Consider the following 26,547-nt stretch of genomic DNA (forward strand, 5'->3'; position numbering starts at 1 on the left):
ATGGGAACAGGGCAAACCAAACTACCAAGCCAATTCTTACACTGGGAAGGAAACAAGCTTCCGGGGACCGGTTTCTGGCATTTCAGCCTTCGTCGGCCCGGCTTGCTTGAATCCTGATGGTGCAATGAGCAAGGGACTCACATCTGAGTATACCCTTCCACGCTTAGGGTGGACAAAATATTTAACAACAAGGGGTGGTGATGGACAGAGTTTCTGAATTAAGCAGAATACTCTCACCCAGTCAAGAGATCAGGGCTAGATCCATCACCGTTTTTTAGCTCACTGCACCATCCCAGTTCAAAACCTGGCTATATGCAAATTAGTCTGTTCCTGTCCCAGTGCATGATGGGAACAGGGCAAACCAAACTACCAAGCCAATTCTTACACTGGGAAGGAAACAAGCTTCCGGGGACCGGTTTCTGGCATTTCAGCCTTCGTCGGCCCGGCTTGCTTGAATCCTGATGGTGCAATGAGCAAGGGACTCACATCTGAGTATACCCTTCCACGCTTAGGGTGGACAAAATATTTAACAACAAGGGGTGGTGATGGACAGAGTTTCTGAATTAAGCAGAATACTCTCACCCAGTCAAGAGATCAGGGCTAGATCCAACACCGTTTTTTAGCTCACTGCACCATCCCAGTTCAGAACCTGGCTATATGCAAATTAGTCTGTTCCTGTCCCAATGCATGATGGGAACAGGGCAAACCAAACTACCAAGCCAATTCTTACACTGGGAAGGAAACAAGCTTCCGGGGACCAGTTTCTGGCATTTCAGCCTTCGTCGGCCCGGCTTGCTTAAATCCTGATAGTGCAATGAGCAAGGGACTCACATCTGAGTATACCCTTCCAAGCTTAGGGTGGACAAAATATTTAACAACAAGGGGTGGTGATGGACAGAGTTTCTGAATTAAGCAGAATACTCTCACCCAGTCAAGAGATCAGGGCTAGATCCAACACCGTTTTTTAGCTCACTGCACCATCCCAGTTCAGAACCTGGCTATATGCAAATTAGTCTGTTCCTGTCCCAGTACATGATGGGAACAGGGCAAACCAAACTACCAAGCCAATTCTTACACTGGGAAGGAAACAAGCTTCCGGGGACCGGTTTCTGGCATTTCAGCCTTCGTCGGCCCGGCTTGCTTAAATCCTGATGGTGCAATGAGCAAGGGACTCACATCTGAGTATACCCTTCCACGCTTAGGGTGGACAAAATATTTAACAACAAGGGGTGGTGATGGACAGAGTTTCTGAATTAAGCAGAATACTCTCACCCAGTCAAGAGATCAGGGCTAGATCCAACACCGTTTTTTAGCTCACTGCACCATCCCAGTTCAGAACCTGGCTATATGCAAATTAGTCTGTTCCTGTCCCAGTGCATGATGGGAACAGGGCAAACCAAACTACCAAGCCAATTCTTACACTGGGAAGGAAACAAGCTTACGGGGACCGGTTTCTGGCATTTCAGCCTTCGTCGGCCCGTCTTGCTTGAATCCTGATGGTGCAATGAGCAAGGGACTCACATCTGAGTATACCCTTCCACGCTTAGGGTGGACAAAATATTTAACAACAAGGGGTGGTGATGGACAGAGTTTCTGAATTAAGCAGAATACTCTCACCCAGTCAAGAGATCAGGGCTAGATCCAACACCGTTTTTTAGCTCACTGCACCATCCCAGTTCAGAACCCGGCTATATGCAAATTAGTCTGTTACTGTCCCAGTGCATGATGGGAACAGGGCAAACCAAACTACCAAGCCAATTCTTACACTGGGAAGGAAACAAGCTTCCGGGGACCGGTTTCTGGCATTTCAGCCTTCGTCGGCCCGGCTTGCTTGAATCCTGATGGTGCAATGAGCAAGGGACTCACATCTGAGTATACCCTTCCACGCTTAGGGTGGACAAAATATTTAACAACAAGGGGTGGTGATGGACAGAGTTTCTGAATTAAGCAGAATACTCTCACCCAGTCAAGAGATCAGGGCTAGATCCAACACCATTTTTTAGCTCACTGCACCATCCCAGTTCAGAACCCGGCTATATGCAAATTAGTCTGTTCCTGTCCCAGTGCATGATGGGAACAGGGCAAACCAAACTACCAAGCCAATTCTTACACTGGGAAGGAAACAAGCTTCCGGAGACCGGTTTCTGGCATTTCAGCCTTCGTCGGCCCGGCTTGCTTGAATCCTGATGGTGCAATGAATCGTTTTTGGCCACTATAGGTGTGGCAGGGTATACTCAGACATGAGTCCCTTGCTCACTGCTCCATCAGGATTCAAGCAAGCCGGGCCGACGACGGCTGAAATGCCAGAAACCGGTCCCCGGAAGCTTGTCTCCTTTCTGGTGAAGAATTGGCTTGGTAGTTTGGTCTGCCCTGTTCCCATGATGCACTGGGCCAGGGACAGACTAATTTGCATATAGCCAGGTTCTGAGCTGGGATGGGGCAGTGAGCTAAATAACGGTGATGGATCAAGCCCTGATCTTTGGACTGGGTAAGAGTGGTCTGCTTAATTCAGACACTCTGTTCATCACCACTCCCTTTTCTGAATCGTTTTTGGCCACTATAGGTGTGGCAGGGTATACTCAGACATGAGTCCCTTGCTCACTGCTCCATCAGGATTCAAGCAAGCCGGGCCGACGACGGCTGAAATGCCAGAAACCGGTCCCCGGAAGCTTGTCTCCTTTCTGGTGAAGAATTGGCTTAGTAGTTTGGTCTGCCCTGTTCCCATGATGCACTGGGCCAGGGACAGACTAATTTGCATATAGCCAGGTTCTGAGCTGGGATGGGGCAGTGAGCTAAATAACGGTGATGGATCAAGCCCTGATCTTTGGACTGGGTAAGAGTGGTCTGCTTAATTCAGACACTCTGTTCATCACCACCCCCTTTTCTGAATCGTTTTTGGCCACTATAGGTGTGGCAGGGTATACTCAGACATGAGTCCCTTGCTCACAGCTCCATCAGGATTCAAGCAAGCTCGGCCGACGACGGCTGAAATGCCAGAAACCGGTCCCCGGAAGCTTGTCTCCTTTCTGGTGAAGAATTGGCTTGGTAGTTTGGTCTGCCCTGTTCCCATGATGCACTGGGCCAGGGACAGACTAATTTGCATATAGCCAGGTTCTGAGCTGGGATGGGGCAGTGAGCTAAATAACGGTGATGGATCAAGCCCTGATCTTTGGACTGGGTAAGAGTGGTCTGCTTAATTCAGACACTCTGTTCATCACCACCCCCTTTTCTGAATCGTTTTTGGCCACTATAGGTGTGGCAGGGTATACTCAGACATGAGTCCCTTGCTCACTGCTGCATCAGGATTCAAGCAAGCCGGGCCGACGACGGCTGAAATGCTAGAAACCGGTCCCCGGAAGATTGTCTCCTTTCTGGTGAAGAATTGGCTTGGTAGTTTGGTCTGCCCTGTTCCCATGATGCACTGGGCCAGGGACAGACTAATTTGCATATAGCAAGGTTCTGAGCTGGGATGGGGCAGTGAGCTAAATAACGGTGATGGATCAAGCCCTGATCTTTGGACTGGGTAAGAGTGGTCTGCTTAATTCAGACACTCTGTTCATCACCACCCCCTTTTCTGAATCGTTTTTGGCCACTATAGGTGTGGCAGGGTATACTCAGACATGAGTCCCTTGCTCACTGCTCCATCAGGATTTAAGCAATCCGGGCCGACAACGGCTGAAATGCCAGAAACCGGTCCCCGGAAGCTTGTCTCCTTTCTGGTGAAGAATTGGCTTGGTAGTTTGGTCTGCCCTATTCCCATGATGCACTGGGCCAGGGACAGACTAATTTGCATATAGCCAGGTTCTGAGCTGGGATGGGGCAGTGAGCTAAATAACGGTGATGGATCAAGCCCTGATCTTTGGACTGGGTAAGAGTGGTCTGCTTAATTCAGACACTCTGTTCATCACCACCCCCTTTTCTGAATCGTTTTTGGCCACTATAGGTGTGGCAGGGTATACTCAGACATGAGTCCCTTGCTCACTGCTCCATCAGGATTCAAGCAAGCCGGACCGACGACGGCTGAAATGCCAGAAACCGGTCCCCGGAAGCTTGTCTCCTTTCTGGTGAAGAATTGGCTTGGTAGTTTGGTCTGCCCTGTTCCCATGATGCACTGGGCCAGGGACAGACTAATTTGCATATAGCCAGGTTCTGAGCTGGGATGGGGCAGTGAGCTAAATAACGGTGATGGATCAAGCCCTGATCTTTGGACTGGGTAAGAGTGGTCTGCTTAATTCAGACACTCTGTTCATCACCACCCCCTTTTCTGAATCGTTTTTGGCCACTATAGGTGTGGCAGGGTATACTCAGACATGAGTCCCTTGCTCACTGCTCCATCAGGATTCAAGCAAGCCGGGCTGACGACGGCTGAAATGCCAGAAACCGGTCCCCGGAAGCTTGTCTCCTTTCTGGTGAAGAATTGGCTTGGTAGATTGGTCTGCCCTGTTCCCATGATGCACTGGGCCAGGGACAGACTAATTTGCATATAGCCAGGTTCTGAGCTGGGATGGGGCAGTGAGCTAAATAACGGTGATGGATCAAGCCCTGATCTTTGGACTGGGTAAGAGTGGTCTGCTTAATTCAGACACTCTGTTCATCACCACCCCCTTTTCTGAATCGTTTTTGGCCACTATAGGTGTGGCAGGGTATACTCGGACATGAGTCCCTTGCTCACTGCTCCATCAGGATTCAAGCAAGCCGGGCCGACGACGGCTGAAATGCCAGAAACCGGTTCCCCGGAAGCTTGTCTCCTTTCTGGTGAAGAATTGGCTTGGTAGTTTGGTCTGCCCTGTTCCCATGATGCACTGGGCCAGGGACAGGCTAATTTGCATATAGCCAGGTTCTGAGCTGGGATGGGGCAGTGAGCTAAATAACGGTGATGGATCAAGCCCTGATATTTGGACTGGGTAAGAGTGGTCTGCTTAATTCAGACACTCTGTTCATCACCACCCCCTTTTCTGAATCGTTTTTGGCCACTATAGGTGTGGCAGGGTATACTCAGACATGAGTCCCTTGCTCACTGCTCCATCAGGATTCAAGCAAGCCGGGCCGACGACGGCTGAAATGCCAGAAACCGGTCCCCGGAAGCTTGTCTCCTTTCTGGTGAAGAATTGGCTTGGTAGTTTGGTCTGCCCTGTTCCCATGATGCACTGGGCCAGGGACAGACTAATTTGCATATAGCCAGGTTCTGAGCTGGGATGGGGCAGTGAGCTAAATAACGGTGATGGATCAAGCCCTGATCTTTGGACTGGGTAAGAGTGGTCTGCTTAATTCAGACACTCTGTTCATCACCACCCCCTTTAATGAATCGTTTTTGGCCACTATAGGTGTGGCAGGGTATACTCAGACATGAGTCCCTTGCTCACTGCTCCATCAGGATTCAAGCAAGCCGGGCCGACGACGGCTGAAATGCCAGAAACCGGTCCCCGGAAGCTTGTCTCCTTTCTGGTGAAGAATTGGCTTGGTAGTTTGGTCTGCCCTGTTCCCATGATGCACTGGGCCAGGGACAGACTAATTTGCATATAGCCAGGTTCTGAGCTGGGATGGGGCAGTGAGCTAAATAACGGTGATGGATCAAGCCCTGATCTTTGGACTGGGTAAGAGTGGTCTGCTTAATTCAGACACTCTGTTCATCACCATCCCCTTTTCTGAATCGTTTTTGGCCACTATAGGTGTGGCAGGGTATACTCAGACATGAGTCCCTTGCTCACTGCTCCATCAGGATTCAAGCAAGCCGGGCTGACGACGGCTGAAAGGCCAGAAACCGGTCCCCGGAAGCTTGTCTCCTTTCTGGTGAAGAATTGGCTTGGTAGTTTGGTCTGCCCTGTTCCCATGATGCACTGGGCCAGGGACAGACTAATTTGCATATAGCCAGGTTCTGAGCTGGGATGGGGCAATGAGCTAAATAACGGTGATGGATCAAGCCCTGATCTTTGGACTGGGTAAGAGTGGTCTGCTTAATTCAGACACTCTGTTCATCACCACCCCCTTTTCTGAATCGTTTTTGGCCACTATAGGTGTGGCAGGGTATACTCAGACATGAGTCCCTTGCTCACTGCTCCATCAGGATTCAAGCAAGCCGGGCCGACGACGGCTGAAATGCCAGAAACCGGTCCCCGGAAGCTTGTCTCCTTTCTGGTGAAGAATTGGCTTGGTAGTTTGGTCTGCCCTGTTCCCATGATGCACTGGGCCAGGGACAGACTAATTTGCATATAGCCAGGTTCTGAGCTGGGATTGGGCAGTGAGCTAAATAACGGTGATGGATCAAGCCCTGATCTTTGGACTGGGTTAGAGTGGTCTGCTTAATTCAGACACTCTGTTCATCACCACCCCCTTTTCTGAATCGTTTTTGGCCACTATAGGTGTGGCAGGGTATACTCAGACATGAGTCCCTTGCTCACTGCTCCATCAGGATTCAAGCAAGCCGGGCCGACGACGGCTGAAATGCCAGAAACCGGTCCCCGGAAGCTTGTCTCCTTTCTGGTGAAGAATTGGCTTGGTAGTTTGGTCTGCCCTGTTCCCATGATGCACTGGGCCAGGGACAGACTAATTTGCATATAGCCAGGTTCTGATCTGGGATGGGGCAGTGAGCTAAATAACGGTGATGGATCAAGCCCTGATCTTTGGACTGGGTAAGAGTGGTCTGCTTAATTCAGACACTCTGTTCATCACCACCCCCTTTTCTGAATCGTTTTTGGCCACTATAGGTGTGGCAGGGTATACTCAGACATGAGTCCCTTGCTCACTGCTCCATCAGGATTCAAGCAAGCCGGGCCGACGACGGCTGAAAGGCCAGAAACCGGTCCCCGGAAGCTTGTCTCCTTTCTGGTGAAGAATTGGCTTGGTAGTTTGGTCTGCCCTGTTCCCATGATGCACTGGGCCAGGGACAGACTAATTTGCATATAGCCAGGTTCTGAGCTGGGATGGGGCAGTGAGCTAAATAACGGTGATGGATCAAGCCCTGATCTTTGGACTGGGTAAGAGTGGTCCACTTAATTCAGACACTCTGTTCATCACCACCCCCTTTTCTGAATCGTTTTTGGCCACTATAGGTGTGGCAGGGTATACTCAGACATGAGTCCCTTGCTCACTGCTCCATCAGGATTCAAGCAAGCCGGGCCGACGACGGCTGAAATGCCAGAAACCGGTCCCCGGAAGCTTGTCTCCTTTCTGGTGAAGAATTGGCTTGGTAGTTTGGTCTGCCCTGTTCCCATGATGCACTGGGCCAGGCACAGACTAATTTGCATATAGCCAGGTTCTGAGCTGGGATGGGGCAGTGAGCTAAATAACAGTGATGGATCAAGCCCTGATCTTTGGACTGGGTAAGAGTGGTCTGCTTAATTCAGACACTCTGTTCATCACCACCCCCTTTTCTGAATGAGTGATGGTGTAATGGGCATTGCATTCGCGGTGTCCTTCAGTGTATTACAATCTTTGCTAATGCAAGCAGGGTTGTCTGTGTCGCGCTCACTGTTCCCAGTTGTTTTACACAAAGATTTGAGTTTAATTACATGTTTTAAACATTAACGACCTTACTTATAACTTCCTTTTTCTTATTTTGTAGGCGTTTTTCCACTTAGGTTTGTGTCTATAAAAATTAGCCGCAACGGGAAGTTTTCCAAAAATGCATGATCGTGGTTGGTTGCTTGTTAGGTTAGATTGTATGCATGTTTAGTTAGGTTTCTTGCACTTCTTTTGCACTTCAAGCCAAATGTCTCCAAGCTCCGCAAATGCTGGTAGTCGTGCGAAAGTTGCTGTATACACAACACTGGAAGCGATGCTATTCGCAACAATGCAGGCGTTTGTATACTGGCCCTGGTCGTCATTAAGCCACAAACACAGAGAGAACTTGGTCATGAGATTAAAGAGTTTAGGGATCGTGATCCTATAAACCACTGATCCACCCAGTCCCCGACAGAAGGACAAGCAGGTAAAATCAAGAGTCCGTGTTTTATGTTGAACAAAATCTCTTACAATCCACCTTCATTTACACCGACGTAAAGGGAGCAGTGCTTTGGGTGGGTTAGGTACTAACTAGTACTAAGTACCTGCGCAACTTCATTTTAACTGTGAGAGTTCCTGCACGTCTCAGTAGTAGGCTCTATACTTCGCATGGGAAACTACCGGCACTTCTCATTGGGAAACAGGTACTCGGGTATAGTGAATACTTTCACTTATATGTTCCCATTTCATGCACGAAAACAGACGGGGTGTGTAATTGGATGGAAGAGTAAACACTGAGTGCGACGTGCTTGGAATGACTGCAGCGCCAAGCTTCATACGAGGGCTTCATCATCTGGTTTATTTTAAACATTCAGAGCTGTCACTTTGCTTAACTGCAGCATGGAAGGCGGTGAGACAGCACGGGAACCTATTGTAGCGGTCTAGTGTTTCACGGGTCTCGGCCGAGACCCGGAAACACACACAAACATTGTAGCACCTTCTGGCCAGGCGTGGCCAGAAGGCTTTAAATAAAGGGACGGTGGTCGCTCGTGGCTTCTGGTCCGTACCAGCAGTGCATGTGTGTGGTCTCAGTGATTTGTGTGACTGATCCGTTAGCCCGTGGTCCAAAGAGGTAAGGGCCACGTCTTGCTCCCCTACACTGGCGACGAGGGCGGAGGCAGGTCTGAAGAACCCAGCGACGGAGCAAGCTGTTCATACCTGGTTGCTGGCGGCGTTCGCGTGAAGTGCGACGTCGGAGGCGCCGCTGTGCCGGTGCAGTTGAACCGCCGCGAAGAGAAGTGCCGGTAAGCAGCGTGAGTGGAGCTGCGTCAGGGACCGGCGAGTCGAGTGCCAGGCAGGAGCGGTGTGCGGAACCAGCGGCTGGCTGTGTGGTGGAGGAGGCCCGACGGAATCCTCGTGGTGCGCGCGCATGCGCAGGAGGTGAGACGGCGTCTTCCACAAGCGCCTACAACGCGCGAAAAGTCCCCGCTTACAGTGGGAGCGGTGTGAGCCCCCGAAAAGGCAGCCAAAGTGCCGGAGTGAGCGGGAAGTGCCCGAAGTGCATGACTGGGCGTGTGGAGAAGTGATAAAGGCTTGGCAAAGACAAACCAGATTGTAAAGACACTGACACACGGGGGAAGGCAGAGTCTGGGCAATTATTAAAGCAACCTGCATGGGAGTGGTGTGCACACTCACAACAAGGGAAGAAAAGTGAATAGCCAAGCAGACAAGGACACGAGCGCTAGAATTGGCAAAGAATCATTGCAAAGATGTCAGGACAGGATGCGGCAGATGCAGGAGGGGCCCAACAGGTCGCACCCCCAGCGCAAGTGGCAGGGCCAGCAGGACAGCAGGCAGTAAGAACGGTAATTCAACCATCGCCGCATTCACAGATCAACCCAATTCCACCATTTCGTGCGCTGATTGACCCCAGCACAGCAGCGCCAAGATGGATGACATGGCTGAGCCGGCTGAATAATTATTTCACTGCGACACGTGAGAAAGACAATGAGGTAAAAAGGTCTCTACTATTGCATTTTGGAGGAGAGGAACTCCATAAACTGTTTGCGCACTTACCAAACACTGGAGTGGCAACGGACTATGATGCGGCGGTGCAAGCACTAAATGCACACTTTGATCCCCAATTGAACCCCCACTATGAAAGATTCAAATTTAGACAGTCCAAGCAAAGAGAAGGGGAAACCATGGACGCGTTCCACGCAAGGCTAAGAGAACTGATAAGCACGTGTCCGGACGACGATCAGACAAAGGAGGTAACAGCCCAACTGATTCAAGGGTGCAAAAACAAGCATCTGAGAACACTGATCCTACGACAACCTCGCATCACCCTGGATGAAATATTAATGCTTGCTCGGTCACATGAGTTGTCAGATGCACGTGCCACGGCGATGGAAGCAGCGATGAACCCAGCTACCAGCGCGGAAGTGACCGTGAAGACGGAAAGAGTGGACGCCCTGCGTAGCAGTAACCGCGGTGGCAGAGGAAGATGGCCGACCCGGACACAACGCCGCACACCATGCGGTGCCTGCGGCTATGAAGAACACAGCCAAAGTGGCTGCCCTGCACATGGCAAGGCGTGCGCCAAATGCGGCGGGCTGAACCATTTCGCCAGTGTCTGCAAGAGCGGTGCTAGAGGGAATTTCAGAAGTCAAGAGACGGCAGGAAAAAGGGCACCGCACAAAGCAGTCAGACAACTCACGCTGGACGACACCCGAGAAACGGCGTCCGTGAGAGGAAACAGATCGCAGCCCCAATATCCACAGAGACTTGACGACTCGTCAACAGATGAGGAGGAAGAATGCTATTACGTATCATTTGTGAGTGAACTGAAGAGGAGACGAAGGCCCCAGCCGAAATGTCAAATCCAATTCGACGGGTCGACAGTAACAGGAGTAATAGATACGGGAGCCACAATTAACGTAATGGGCTGTCAACACTATAAAGCATTAAGGCCGAGACCACAATTAGTGCCGTCAAAAACACGCATCTTAATGTATGGCAGCACCAAGCCACTACCCCTGAAAGGAAAAATGACTGTGCAAGTGAAAGCGGAAGGGCAAGAACTAACGACAACCTTTCATGTAATTGATCGAGAGGCGGATCTGCTGATAGGGAGTCACACGGCAGAGGACCTCAAGCTAATAGCGTTTGCAAATGTGGTGAAGGCGCTACACACAGAAGAAATTCTGCAAATGTTCCCGTCACTATTCCAAGGGCTAGGCACCATCAAAAGACCACCAGTTAGACTACATATCGACAAGGCAATACAACCAGTGGCCTTATGACACCGGAGAATCCCGTTTCATCTCCGGTCGGCAGTGGAACAGGAGTTGAAGAACCTAGAGGAACAAGGGGTAATCGAGAAGGTGACCGGGCCAACTCCGTGGGTGTCCCCAATGGTGATTGCGGAGAAGCCCCGACAACCCGGAAAAATCCGAATTTGCATTGATATGCGGATGCCAAATAGGGCGATCAAGAGGGAGAGACATCTTACGCCCACTGTTGATGACATTTTGACAGACTTAAATGGAGCACAGTGGTTCTCCAAGCTAGACCTCAACGCGGGATATCATCAGCTCAGACTAGCAGAAGAGAGTCGTTACATTACGACGTTTTCGACACACTTAGGGCTGAGACGGTACAAAAGACTTAATTTCGGCATCACCTCGGCAGCTGAGATCTTTCAAAATACGATCAAAGAGATCCTGTCTGGACTGAGCGGAGTACTAAATGTCAGTGATGACATTCTCATCCATGCAAAAACAAGTGAGGAGCACCACAGAAGATTGAAAGCAACACTCCGGAGGCTAGCTGAGTTCGGGATCACACAACACAAGGAGAAATGTCAATTCTTCAAACAATCGATTGAATTTTTTGGGTATGTCTTTGACTCGTTGGGTGTCAAGGTAGATCCCCGGAAGTCATCGGCGATAAAAAGTGCCCCAGCTCCGACGACTGCGTCCGAGGTGCGGAGCTTCATGGGAATGGCGCAGTACTGTGCCCGGTTTATTCCACAACTAGCGACGATCGCTGAGCCCTTAAGAAACCTGACGAAGAAAGAAAACGGGTGGAGATGGTCCAAAGCTGAGGCGTTTGACAAAATAAAAGCGGCATTGCTGGACAGCACAACAATGGCATATTTTGACACGGCAAGGTCAACGGAAATACTCGTAGATGCTAGCCCAGTAGGGCTGGGTGCGCTTCTCACTCAAGAATCGGAGCCCGGTGTGTGGGTTCCCCTGGCCTTTGCAAGCAAGGCTCTCACGGCAACTGAGGCAAGATACTCTCAGATAGAGAGAGAGGCGTTGGCAGTGAAGTGGGCTTGCAATCATTTCCACCTATATATCGCAGGACAGCCCTTCAGGATGGTCACAGACCACCAGCCACTCTTACCATTATTCAGAGGGACAGCTCCGCACCCCCCACCCCGGATCGAGAGATGGGCCATTCAAATTCAACACTACCAAATGGAGCTAGTATACAGGCCTGGAGCAAAGAACCCAGCTGACTTCCTGTCACGACATCCCACGGAGGAGGTAGAAGCTACGCGTGATCAAGAATTGCAGACGGAGGAATTTGTGGACATGGTATCATAGCTGGCGTGTCCACGGGCACTATCAGCGGAGGACATTGCGCGTCAATATGAACATGATGCTGTGATGATCAGAGTTAAAGCAGCCCTCGAGGATTGATCCTGGGAGAGCTTTCTACGTAATGTGAGTGACTGGAGCGAAACAGACCGCAATCGGCTGTCTCAGGTCTGGAGGGTGCACAATGAGTTAAGTAAGGCAAGTAATGGGCTCATACTGAGAGGATCACGGGTAGTCATCCCGGTGTCTCTTCAAGACCAAGCTACCATATTAGCCCACGAAGGACACCAAGGAACAAGAAGGATGAAGGCGAGAATGCGGGAAAAGGTATGGTTTCCCCACATGGACGACAAAGTAGATGACGTAGTGAGGAACTGCCGGGCGTGCCAATTGACCAGTGCCCCAGACACCCCAGCACCGGTAATCACAGAGGAACCTTCCCCAGCACCATGGAGCTGGATTAGTTTGGACTTTGGTAGTTTTCCCGACGGGCGAGTGACAGTGGTAATGGTGGATAGCTACACCAAGTATCCGGTGGTAGAGATAGCTGCGTCAACCAGTTTTGCAAATATACAACCATTACTCAGTAAGACATTTGCAATGTTTGGCATCCCCCAGCGGATTAAAACTGACAATGGACCGCCGTTTCAAGGTAGCGAATTTAAGGAATTTCCAAGGGATCTGGGAGTGAAACATCATCGAGTCACTCCTCAGTGGCCCCAAGCCAATGGCGAAGCAGAACGTTTCATGAGAACCGTTAATAAAACTCTGAGGATTGCGATGGTGGAAGGAAAAGACCCAGAAACCGCACTTCAACTGTTCTTGAGAGAGTATCGAAGTACCCCCCATAGCACCACCCAGAGGTCTCCGTGGTCACTTATGTTTGCCGGACCTAGGAGAGATCGATTGCCCATGGCAGAGAACTGGAAGCCGGCGCCGTATGTGCCCGCAGACACTCAAGAAAGAAGGAGGAAGAATAATGAACGTGCGAGCCAGAAAAGGAGGGCTCAAGACAAAGAACTAAGCCCAGGAGACACGGTCCTGCTGAGAACACGAAGACCAGGAGGGAAGTTCCGAACGCCATATGAGGCCGAGCCGTGGATCATCAAAACAACCAAAGGCACAGCAGTAACGGCACAGAAGGATGAAGAAGAAGTAACCAGAAATGTGTCATGGTTTAAGCGTATTCCAGCAAGGCCAGAAAACCATCCAATTGGCGAAAGACAGAACTTCGACGCGGAGGAACATTTAGAGACCAGCATCCGTACAGAAGACACTGTCGACACACCTGAATCCCCGAGGAGGCCAGAACCTGAGCTACGAGCAACCAGAGGAAGTGGGGGCCACCATCTAAGACCCAACCCTCGGCCAAACTCAAGGCTGGCTGATTTTGCATGTTGACTCTGTTATAATTGTTTCAGAAGAAAACAAAATACCAAGTTGGAAAGGGATGTAGCGGTCTAGTGTTTCACGGGTCTCGGCCGAGACCCGGAAACACACACAAACATTGTAGCACCTTCTGGCCAGGCGTGGCCAGAAGGCTTTAAATAAAGGGACGGTGGTCGCTCGTGGCTTCCGGTCCGTACCAGCAGTGCATATGTGTGGTCTCAGTGATTTGTGTGACTGATCCGTTAGCCCGTGGTCCAAAGAGGTAAGGGCCACGTCTTGCTCCCCTACACCTATCAACAAGAATTTGCAATGCAATAGGTCTCGCTTTATTAAAGTTTGATTGGTGATGTATTATTTAGCAATTCCAATAGCTCAAACGTTAATAATGCGAGACCTATTGCATTGCAAATGCTTGTTATTCAAGATGTCTGCTGCGATTGACTGATCTCAGCAGGGTTAGTACTACATTAGGGCCATGGTAGGTAGCTGCCTTTGTGCTGTACCACAAAGAGCCACATTAGGGAGCCAGATTACCACAAATAACTTGAAAAAGGACCTTCTTGCTAGAGGAAAGACAGAACCCAAACAGCAAACATCAATTTACCTGGGGCTGCCTAAATGTAAAGAAACTGCCACTTGTTTTTGACTGCTGCTTGTTGTGTTCCCCACCAGGTGGTCTGTGTCACATTTGTGGGTTCGGCTTCAGCTGTGCATCCTTCTCCAGCCATGTCACCCATCCACTATCTGGACGACCCATAGCCACTACCCTCCCCTCTAGGCCAAAGCCATAAAGGATTACCTTTCCATCCGTTTGTAGGTTGAACTCTATCAAGTTGCTGCTTGGAACTGGGTCGCTATCCTCTGCTTCTCGTCTTGTTTTGGAGGCATCCGGTTGACACTGAAAAGATTGGAAAGAAATAAAATGAGACGTCAGCATATCTACAATAAGGGGATGACACACATAATTAAAGATATAATATGAAATTTAATCCGCAGTACAATCCTGCCAAAAAACAGCTGGCTAAATTGCGGCGCCATGTCACCCCAAGTGGCCGCAGGAAAGTTGCAGCTGAAGTCAATCCTCATCAGCTCAAACTCCTGCGCCCTGACTGGAAACCAAAGCAGCCCTCGCACATTACGTCATATGAGCGCTTACATTGTGCGCAGTGAGGGAGCCTGGCCACTGCAATGTCGTGTTTTTCTTGTTGAATAGTGAAATCTTTATTGCTTGATTGTTAAAACCATTGCAATACAATGTACAGTAAATACATAAACATATATTAAAAAATTACAAACACACAAAAATGCAAAACAGACACATGGTCCAATTGCAGTTGGCTTTTAAAATACAGAACCCCAGAAAGAGAATCACCTTCTACCCTGTCGTTAAGGTGAAACTGCCCCAAGGTTGTTAATACCATTGGTCTCACCCGGGGATGGGGTGCAAACATTAAGCAGTGGTGCCAGATTTCTTGGTGAACTCCTCCTGACCCAAAGCATTGCTAGTTCACATAGCTAGTGCAGATAATTTGTAAATAGCGAACCTGAAAAAGTGCGGGTGCAGCAGATAAAATGACAAAAACTGTTGTCATTAAAAGCTGCATATACAGTGGGTCCTGACGACTGGAGATATTAGTGTTTTTCTGGTTTGGGTCGGAGGTCTTGGTCGCAGGTCTGTAATCTGAAAGCTAAGGGGGTCATTGTGAGGAAGCTAGATAGACATCCTTGTAAACAGGGCATGTCCGGAGGTGCCTATAAGCACATTATGCAGTGAATTACTAATATAATTTGTGTAATGAACACTGAAACCGAAATTGCGTCTAGCCACCCTTATGACGTGCCACATATGGGAACTGAGGTAAAATTATAAGGTTATGTGCATAGGATCACAAACATTGGCCAAGTGAGGAAGTCAGAATAACTACAAAGGGACATAAACTCTGCTGATTTTAGAGCACTTTACTCACCTGGCTCCACAGGACTCGGTCCTGGAAACTCACCGCACAGCTGCCCCAGCGCTGTCAGCGGGAGCACTAACAACCACAGCGCCATTGTCGGCGTGCGAATAGGCCACGCCCCCTTGGAGGCCACGCCCCCTCCGAGCAGGTATTTAAACGCTGAATGAGAGCGTCGCCTGCCAGAACCCTTGAACCTCCTGAGGCGAAAAGCCGGGAGATAGATGCTAATTGTTTTAAATATTTGTGTGTCACTTGGAATAAACTCTGCTGATTTTAGAGCACTTTACTCACCTGGCTCCACAGGACTCGGTCCTGGAAACTCACCGCACAGCTGCCCCAGCGCTGTCAGCAGGAGCACTAACAACCACTGCGCCATTGTCGGCGTACGAATAGGCCACGCCCCCTTGGAGGCCACGCCTCTCCCTCCCTCCACATAAAAGTATGTGTCTTTACCGTACGCGCAGCGGACGGGCGCAGCGGGCGCGCCGAAGGCAAGCCCGTCTTCGCCCGTCCTCGCCAAGTCATCGCCTCTCGCCAGTCCCCCTGCTCAAAAAACGCAGACGGCACACTGTTATGGTAAAAATCATCTCTTGGCACTTAACCCCGGCCCACGATGCGATAAGCTAGAGGGCTGCTTGGGACTGACTGCTCTCCATTGTAAGTCCTGTAATTTATGTATACCTGAACCAAATCTACCCAGACACAGGGCCACCAGTAGGAATCTTTCCTCGCTCACAATCTCTCACCTTAATGTCAGGTCCCTGGTTAAACACCATCCTGAGGTTCATACGCTCTTGACAGATGACAACCCAGACATACTGTTCCTGAGTGAAACATGGCTCAAAGACGAACTAACCAGCATCCCTAATCTTACGCTACCGGCTGGTTTCTCTATGACGTCTATCAATAGAGACGCTAGAGGAGGCGGTATTGCAGCCATCTATAGAACATCATATAATTGTACCTTTGTTAAGGAAGACATTACGGGATGTGAGTGTGCTCGCTTTAAAATCACCACTAGCCCTCACTTCTGCTTATCTGGCCTTTTCATTTATAGACCTCCGGGGCCCACCTCCAAATTTATAGAGGAATTCCTAGAGACTGCCCATGCCCTAGTTGCTAGTTCCCCCAACTTCACGATCTTGGGGGACTTAAACCTCCATTTTGACTCCCTCTCGGATCCGACTATTAGTAATCTCCTAGCAGATCTCACAGCCTTGCAGCTGACCCCTCTTATACTATCCCCTACTCACTCCGCTGGCCACCTACTCGACCCGGTTTTTACTAATATTCTGGATGTCAAAGCAGACCCTCCTAAACCTATGGGATGGACTGACCACTTTCTTGTCACATTTGTGATCACGGCCGCCATCCAATCCAAAAAGGTGTTGCCCGCCTCCCGTCTTAAACGGCCCTGGCATAAACTTCATAATATGGACTTCCCCGCCAGTTTAGGTGAACCCAATTTGGAAATCACAAGTGACATTAATATGTCTTATGCCGCTTTTCAGGAGTGGATCATCAAAGGACTCGACACTATCATACCAGCCAAGTGGACTAGAGGAAGGAGTACCCCCTCTAACCCATTGTATGACGAAAGCTTGAAAACTCTTAGAAAGAAATGCAAAAGAGCGGAACGCCATTGGAGGAAAGATTATACGGACAAGGATAAAGCATGTTATTTGGCCACACTCAAGTTATACCATAAATCTATACGCATGGCTTGTGCTTCCTTTTATGCCAAAGAAATTGATTCCAGCCCCAACCCCACGAAAACTATTTTTAAATTGGTGCAAAAATGACAAAATGGGGGCAACTCTGCCTCGTGCATTTCTTCCACTCAACAGTGTTAGGATCTTGCCACCTTCTTCACAGAAAAGGTGAGAAAGATTTACAATACCTTCTCACATACCCCTTCTGACTGCACCGGTTCTTCGAATCTCCCTCTTAAAGGCTCCAAGCGATCTCTCTTGGAGACCTAGCTATTATCTGCAGAAAGGTGAAATCTGGATCCCCCTCAGACCCCATGAGACCAGCCAACTTTTTAAAGGCGCTGGACTTCTTCCTTCCTTCTCTGGCCACACTCCTTAATCTTTCCTTCTCATCAGCCACAGTACCCATATGTTGGAAACAGGCATGGGTTACTCCCATAATTAAAAAACCTACTCTAGACCCTGCAAAGCCGGAAAACTACAGGCCCGTTTCACTGCTCCCTTTGGTGTCTAAATTAGCTGAAGCCCATGCGAACACCATACTCACTGACCATCTGGCCAAAAATAACATCCTGGACCCTTCCCAACATGGGTTTAGGCCTGGACATAGTACGGAGTCCGCCCTTCTTTCCACTACGGAACACCTCCGGAGGATTATGGACACCGGTCAGAGTGCTGCGCTGATATTGCTTGACCTCAGCACAGCATTCGACACGGTCTCTCATGATATCCTACTGAACCGCCTGGAAAGCATTGGGATCAGTGAACTGGCACTGGAATGGTTTCGGTCATTCCTCACAAGCAGATCCTTTCGCGTGTCAGCCCCCCCTTTTATCTCCCAATCTCACGCGATCGGCCAAGGAGTCCCGCAGGGCTCTGCCCTTAGCCCATCCCTTTTTAATGTGTATATGCAACCTCTTGCGGCAGTGGCTAAAGAATGGGACCTCACGCTGGTGTCGTACGCTGACGACACCCAGCTGGTAATCACTCTCACGGAAGTGCCCTCTGCCACTGCCACAAGATTTAGGAATGGGGGTAGCCGCAGTCGCCAACTGGATGACTGCAAACTGTCTACAACTAAATGCAGGAAAAACCGAGGTGTTACTCCTGGGCAAGAACACCAGTGGTTGGAATGACCATTGGTGGCCCCCCTTGCTGGGCCCCACCCCCCTCCCAAATCCCTGGTAAAAAACTTAGGAGTATGGTTGGACTCCGCACTGAATTACCAATCGCATACCAAAAAAGTTGCAGCCACGTGTATTGGGTTGCTGAGAAGCCTTAATTCCATCTTGGGCTTCTTCGACCCCAAAACACGGCAGCTCATTGTCCAATCCACCATCCTTGCCCGGCTGGACTATGCGAACGTTCTTTTATTAGGCGCTAACAAAGCCGAGATAACCAGATTCCAGCGTATTCAGAACTCGGCGGCCAGGGCAATTGTAGGCCTACCCAGAAGATGCTCGGCTAGAGACACCATACAGAGGCTCCACTGGCTGCCTATGGAAGCTCGCATCCAGTTTAAGGCTCTCACCATCGCTTTTAAAATTCTTAAAACTGATGGCCCCGAACTTCTTCGATCATTGCTAACACCGTACACCCCCCAACGAAATCTTCGCTCCGTGGGTCAACACTTAGTTGTGGTCCCTCGCACGAAGCTTTGCCGTATCAGAGGTCGCTCCTTCAGACTAATGGGGGCGAAATTATGGAACTCCCTGCCCCTCCACATTCGCTGCCTCAACAATCTGTCTGCTTTCCGTAAAGCACTAAAAACGCACCTCTTTCCACTTCTGTAGTCTCTTTTCCCTCCCCCCCTCCTCAGTAGGTTGTGTTGTGGTTCTTAGCGCCGGGACGCCCCGTTGCTGGGGCAGCTGTCGCGCTCAACAAAACACATAACATAACCTCTGCGATTTTTGTATTTCAGGTGCTTTATATAAGGTTTTTTATTATTGATTCTGAAGAAACATGAAATATAATTGTACCAGAAAGGCAAATTTTCGGAAGCCCACTAAGGTGAGTTTCTTTTCTAGTGCTGGGAGTGAAGTTAGAAATGTGACTAAATCATGAATCTGAATCATAACTCAGTTTGCCATATAGACCCTGGTGGAGGGCTCCCAGTCCTCCTGGGTGGGAGGCGACGACCGCCCACTCTGCTTTTTTTTTTTTTACAGAGTTTTATATATCGTGAACTTGACCCAAATCAGGTATCAAGAGCGCATTACCTAGCACTAGTTGCAGTACATGTGGACACATTAATTTTTGTTACGCAAGAGGAGATTAAGTGATTTGCCCAGAATCACAGGATTGCCTAGACTTGAACCCAGTTCCCCAGATTCGAGGTCGACCGCTGTTAGGCCAACTCCTCTCCCCTACATAACTCCATGGCAAGGATCTCTCCACTATGAAGGAAGCTCTCACCTAGGCAAGGCCCCTGAAGGTACTGTAGTTTTGCTGATCAGGTGCCATATTTTGTGCGTAAGGCCACCAATATTTGCATATGAACCAACAAAAAACCTTAAAAAATGGTCCCAACAAAAAAAAAGAAGCTGAAATTGAGCAAAAACATGGAACTTCTCCCTGCTTCAACTGTATACACTGCCACAATATTATCACTGGCCCGATATTGTTCCATCAACACAAAGGAACCCAAATCAAACTAAAACAGCGTAATGACTGTAACATGAACCATTTTATTTATTTACCGATGTGACCTTGTCATTTATTGTATATTGTAAATGCATGCTCCGATTGTAAAATGTAAGAATGCGACAGTACAGTGTTCGGTCGCATACTAATGGGCCGGTCGGGACTGCCCACTTGGTGTCTGTTGTCCCATGACCGAGATCGCCCAACATCGCCTTCAGCCCCTAAGTTATTAAGTTGTTAAGTACTTGGGTTGTAATTATCTTGATGTGTTGCTGGTACTGTTTTATCATTCCAGTGAAGTTCCTTGATTAAATGACTCTCATGTTAGTGGATTGTAATAAGGAAACTTTAAAAATGAAGAGTGCGAGGTTTGCGAACTTTGTTCTTGTGTACTTGTGGTTTTTAAATATCTGTATCTCACATGCCACTAAGGTGATTTCCTTCTAGGAAAGGTTTCTGTATTTTTTTCCCTGCACGTGGATGTTAGGAAAACTCCAAGGTTTTTTTCATGGTTTATTGAGACTTATTGAAGGTTTGTTCTCACACGACCAGTGCCAACACGTGCCTTGTCTTCAGAATGAGAACCACTATCTGGATAAAGCAAAATGGACGTTTGGGAGCCTAGTACTAAGGCTCCTCCCTATCCCCCACCACCACCAGCCATACGACCCCCAAAGGCAGACATCGAATTGGCCACACAGTGCCAATCTGTGTCACACAACCCACCCGCCCCCTCTTCCCCACAAGCAGTCACTTTATGACCAGGGTACACAGAGCTGAATACTCTGCATACATAATGCCCTCTACTGCCACAGGAAATGAAAACATTGGAAGTGACATTACAACCCTGGTATACCTCAGATTTTAAAACCAATACGTGTGTTATCCAGTCTATGATAGTTAAATATTCTGTGCTCAACTAGGGATCCTTAAATCCGAGCCTGTATACTTGAATAAAGCGAACTGATTTGAGCATTTAGTGCAGAGATGGATTTATCTGTTACATCACAGATTTAGCTCCCAAACTGGTGAAGTCATCCTTATTAGAATAGTGAAATAAGTAGCATATTAGATTGGTTAATATTAGTTCCATCTAACACTTTTCTATGTAAAGAGCCAAGGATAAAAAGACAAAACATAGAACAGTATTTTGGGATTTTGAAATAACGAGTCCTTTCTTCACCGCAAAGGTGTGATGCTTCTGTTTCTGTAGCCAAAGGACAAAAACTTCCTCCAAAACACTTTTATCACTGGAGAAACAACGTCACCCGCTGTGACATCGGAGGTTTTCATACAGTGATCAAAGGGTAAGTGTTATGCAGCTCCCATAGCGGCCAATTAAGATCTGCGGATTCATCTCCGCGCACAAGGCTTTCCCGAGGATGCACTGGATGCTGACAATAAGAATCTTGTGAGGAAACATGATTGAATGTGTATGGAGGAGTGCGAGCAGCTGGAGCCGGCTGGAAGCGGCCTGATCCTGCTGGGGTACCAGGCAAGAGTAAGATTGGGGTGTGAGGGGAAACTATTAACCTCACCCGGGCGAACAGCCCAGGCAGTCAGGGGCTGTGAACGTCACTGCTTCACTCAGCAACAAAGGAACGACTTACCTACCTTCAGTACAGAGTTTTAAGCTAGATGAAAAAAGTGGGGAGTGGGGCCCTGGGCCAGAGCCCACTTTGCCCATTCCTTAAACGTCTCTGACCAAATCTATTTGCTTTGCCAATGCTTGTCAACAGTATTAGATAAATAAGTAACAATGACTTCTTGTGAGTAATTAGAATTGAAAATGTTACAATTCTGAAAACATGAGACTGTGAATTAAACATTACTAAGGTCTGTGGAAGGGGTAATTGTCTTTAGAGTGTTTCAGTCACTCATGTTCTTTCCTTCACAACACTTTCCTCTGAAGTCTCTAACTTTCTTAGACACTTATGTATTTTTTCTACCTACATCTTTTTAAAAAGCTCCATTTGCATATCTTACAACTCATTTTTTTCATTTTCAGCACCCTCTTTTCTTAGTCCTGCATGTACTCTCTTGCACCTCGTTCAGTTCACCATCTCACATGCACGCAACGGACCGACTCACCTGTAAAGACTGCATTTTCTTTTACTTTCACCTAGTCAATATTTCGACAGGTGTGTGCCTCCTTCACACACTGTCACATAGAATCACAATTACAGTCAGCACTCCTGGCCTATCTGCAGTGGAGTCAAGAATCGGATAAGCAGGTTTTTTGAAAACCTTGGCAGTGGTAAAACTGACGCTGCCTTCAGCCTCAGCTCAGGAATCTCAGTCATTGCCCATTATACAACACCTTGACGTGACTTACTTCACATCAAGTCTGTGACCCGGAGGGAAACGCCCCACATAAAGCCTGGTTTCAGTACCCTATCTTCCTACAAATTTGCTAACCTCTGAAATGTCTCCAGGCATCAGACAGGGTACAGAAACCTGTGACATCAGTCGTGCCCTGAGTGACGGCATAGTGATCACAGCTTCAGGACAGCACATGCATCTGTGATACAGCAATGCTCTGTGAAGATATAACCTGAACAGAAAACGGGTGAGCAGAATTACACCAAATTTGGCAGAAAGTTAGATCCTTACTCAGGAAGTGAACTTTTTGTGATTTAGTGTAAATTTGTTTAGCCGTTTTTTGGGAAATTAAGGTTAAAAAATAGCGATATCTAGTACAGTGGGAAGCCTACAGGAAAACTAAATGCTATGATTTGTTGCTCTCGGTTTACTGCCATGGGACCAAGTGATGAGACTGGCTGGCAACAACATGAGGAGAAATGTTCAGTCCCTGAGTTTTGAGAAATAAATAAAAAACACATAGTAGGAGGCAGGGAAGGGGTATCCTGAACCCTAATCCTTGTGTGCCACAGGGACTACCTAATGAGCAAAAATTAAAACACAAATGTTTTTTTTCTCAGCGAGATCCTGTTGGACTTTCATGGGGGCCAGCACAGCCCCTTTGGCTTCAAGAAGAGGCATGAAGAACTCTTTTTTTTTTAAAGGATAATGTGAGGTGGAGGTCCGTGGGCAGTGAGGGGAGATTGGCTGCCCATAAAGGTTTGGGTGCAGGGCCTGGCCGCAGGCCAACTCCATGCGACACACACACAAAGCCATGAGTGGTGAGGATTGGCCAGCTGTCAGGGATTGGATTCAGGCCTGCATCCAACCCCCTGTCATGCATGGCCAAAGCACGGTGGGGGATTGGCTGCAGACATATCGTACTAAGATATTCGTTTCCATTAAAACAATATAGAAATTCACTGAGAAAACCAAAGGTTAAACTGGAGTTATACATAGGTAAGGTAGTAAGATTTTAACTTGATTAAAATAAAACTTAGAACTTCACTGAAAAACCAAAGATTAAAGTGGAGTTATACATGGATCTTCTAATAATAAAATGAATACAGCTTAAAACCAAAAACACTGAAATTCACCAGTTATATGTAACTGACCTAATTATAACTTGCACCATTATGATGCTCTGTTTGTGAACTCAGATATTACATCAATAATGACATATGAAATCTAAGGCAGTGCAAGTTATACATAGGGCAATTATGTGTAATTGGTCAAATTCAGTGTTTTGCTTAGTTTTAAAACAGAAGCTTTTTTTATTAGAAGACCTACGTATAACTCTGTTTTAACCTTTGGGTTTTTTTCAGTCAAAATGTGTGTGTGTGTGTGTGTGTGTGTGTGGTGTGCGTGTCTTATGCGTGCATGTTTATAAACCTCCTTATAATTAGATTAAAGTTGTTCAACAGACCTTTGCATATGTTAAGGCAAGCAAGGGTTGGAGGGGTGGCCATTTCCGCTATTCCCTATAACGTGAGATTCTGTTCAACAGCAAAGCAGAGTTTCTCATGTGCAGGGCCAAACTCTGATAGAACATATTTCCTCCTCAATCATCAATCTCTTGAGGAGATGTATTGGGAGAGACCAACGAAGCAACGTGAGAACAGATCTGAACTACCATGCTCTCCATTGAAAGGTTAGAACTAAAGACAGCTGTGTCCATCTACAGCCACTTGGTGTTTTTGGAAGCCCATTTGTCGATGGCCAGGGATGTGAAAGGTTTCTACCACATTCACAATATCAGCTCTCCCAGAGCATCACTGAAAGGGAGAAAGGCTCTGATTTTTAGATAGTTGACCGAAGATTAGGTAATGACTTGTGTTCTTAACTCTGCTATATCAGGACAAATGCCCAATGCTTCTTCTTCCTTAGCCTCAACCACTGAAAAAAGGGAAGAATTCTAAAATATGGCCAAATAAGAGAGGTGCAATTTTCCACTCAGAACATATTCAGCTTGCTGACATGTACTAGATTTGCCAAAAAGAAAGAATTGGAATTGCAGAGGGTAAAAGGTGTTGACTTTCAGAATGTACATCATCCCTTCTGTGCACTCTCCTAGACATCAATAGAGATCTTAGCACTCTTCCCTGGAGAGCTTAGTAGAATTCGCTGCTAGACTTGGAAGCTTTTTGTGATTTTGTGTTCTTTCTGCCTTTTTAATAATGTCACAGACCTCCTGGACTGATTCAGAGAACACTAACAATACCTACATTAAATATCCATCTTTGTGGGAAAAGGTTTCTGCATTAATCGTGGTATTTTCTCTGAAGAAAGAATATGCTGCACCAGGTACCCGTCCCAGTGACAGTTCCTCTTCTTCTTTCAAGGCAGAGGAAGAATAAGAAAAGTTAGGATTTTTTTTATTCTTCTTGTGTCTATACACATAGGAGGAAAAATCATAATTCAGCTGCACTTCAATTTTGATCAAGACTAGAAACCAAGATTCTAGAACTTTGTGGCCAACAGTTTTGTATTTTCTTAAAATCATATGGTGGCATTTAGAACAGAACAGACCTTCTGAGTGAGCGTTGACATCCCTTACATATATCATGGAGATTGATCCTTGTCACCCAGTTGATGCATTTCATCCACTGCAGAGTCAGAATAGGCAGCAATATGCCTCTAGTAAAAAGAGGCAAACATTTAAAGGAAATGGAAAATAAGACCACTTAAATGGGAGAAGGCCTTGTTCTTAGTGTTTCTGAAATGTTGCTAAAAGGCACTGCCTTCATTGAGCCTTGTTGTCACATCACATTGCATGCCTCCTGAAGAGACTACAAACAATACAGAACACAGTGGCAAGACTCATCCTCGACCTCCCCAGGTGGACTCAAATCACCCTGCACCTCAAGAAACTACACTGGCTCCCGATCCAGAAGAGATGCCAGTTCAAGATGATGATCCACCAAACAAAGTCCTACACAACGAAGGACCAGCATACATCAACAAACGAATGACCTTCCACCAACCAACCGCCTCCCTTTTCTTCTTCCTCGCAGACATCCCCCGGATCCACTGAGCCAACAGCGGAGAACGCTCCTTCTCTCACCTACCGGGCAAAGTCTGAATGACCTTCCCTTCCACCTTAGGACCGCCTCATCGCTCTGGGAATTCTATTAAGGACTCAAGACCTGGCTGTTCGAATGAACAGAAAACCTTGAAGCAGCTAGCAACTCCAGTGCCTAGAGACCCCCACTGGTGATTTGCCACACTTTACAAATCCTAATTGATTGATTGATTGAGTAAGGATTGTTAATCATTTTGATTAGACTCACTCTGATAGCAACTGCAGCTCATAAGTATGATAAATATGTCCTGGATTTCTGCGGATTTGTTTTTTTCACATTAAATATTTTTAATTTTATTTTTTCAAAGTACGATAAAGATCGCTGGGAGCTTCAATATATTGTACATTCAATACATTCATTTATAGCGTGGAACAACTGAAAAAGACTTTAAATGTAGTAAAACAAAAAAATAATAAAACTGGATATTTGATAGGTCTATTTCGATTTATCCAAGAAGTATTTGTGTTGTCGTTGTTCATTCTGAAAGTCATGTGCATCAATAGATAAAAGGTGGAAACCATTTCCACTCTCCAAGTGTATTCAAAGAACCTTCAGCACAACTGGTATGTTGGAAAAGAAACATTATCCACAAAGGAGACTCACAATGGTTGGCTCCGGCATCCCAGTATCATCGCCCCTTTTAACCCGTAGGTATAGGATGGCAGGGATAAAACCTGAGTGGATGTTAAATGGCCACATTGTGTCTTTGCTCATCTTTCCCATTGTTTTGACAGTAGGTCAGACAGCGACAGCGGTCACAAAGAGTGAGGAAAAAACGAGGGCTTCAGATGAAGGGAAATGTCCAGAAATAACTTTCCATTAGAAATTGGAATCCAATTTACTAAACCCTATGACTCATAAACAGCAGACTAGCTAGACGCCATACTGTGCACAATCATTTACCTAAAACATGTTAGAACTTTCCACCAAAACCAGACAACCTTTTCAACAAACCAAAACCCAGCCTGACCCCTATAAGGAATCTAGCAATTACAAAGAATGAGCACATGTTGTTTCAGTGTCAACATACTCACCCCACCAATAGAAATTTCACAGCAGGCTTCTTGCATGGCCACCATTGGGTCACAATAGATGTGAATTTGCTGAACATCAAACTGGGGAGGAAGGACAGAGAAGGTAGTAAGAATACACTGTTAAAAGAGTTGGAATGACATAAACACATACTTGCTATTTTGTAAGTACTGGTCAGGATCTGTCACATACTAGTGAGAAATGGTCATGAGCTGCTCCGTTTCATTAAGAAAACGGAAAAATGGCCTGTCCAATTGTTGATGACAACGATACAGTATCCATCTACTTCTGGTGAAAGATAGACAAAACTATCTTGTAC

At 47.4% G+C, this 26,547-nt stretch overlaps 1 protein-coding gene across 5 annotated transcripts in view; it reads right to left on the reverse strand.

Annotated features, from left to right (window-relative positions):
* The window catches only part of COL16A1 (collagen type XVI alpha 1 chain), a 950,832-nt gene that overhangs the window by 617,152 nt on the left and 307,133 nt on the right, over positions 1-26,547 (reverse strand). For all 5 annotated transcript variants that reach the window (XM_078680648.1, XM_078680645.1, XM_078680647.1 and 2 more), the window contains exons 7-8: positions 26,231-26,311; positions 14,239-14,337 (exon numbers count right to left, since the gene is read on the reverse strand). In XM_078680648.1, coding sequence (XP_078536774.1) covers positions 14,239-14,337; positions 26,231-26,311 — 180 coding nt within the window. The remainder of the gene's footprint in view (positions 1-14,238; positions 14,338-26,230; positions 26,312-26,547) is intronic.

Source organism: Lissotriton helveticus, chromosome 3_1, assembly GCF_964261635.1.
Source record: "Lissotriton helveticus chromosome 3_1, aLisHel1.1, whole genome shotgun sequence".
Taxonomy (NCBI): Eukaryota; Metazoa; Chordata; class Amphibia; order Caudata; family Salamandridae; genus Lissotriton; species Lissotriton helveticus.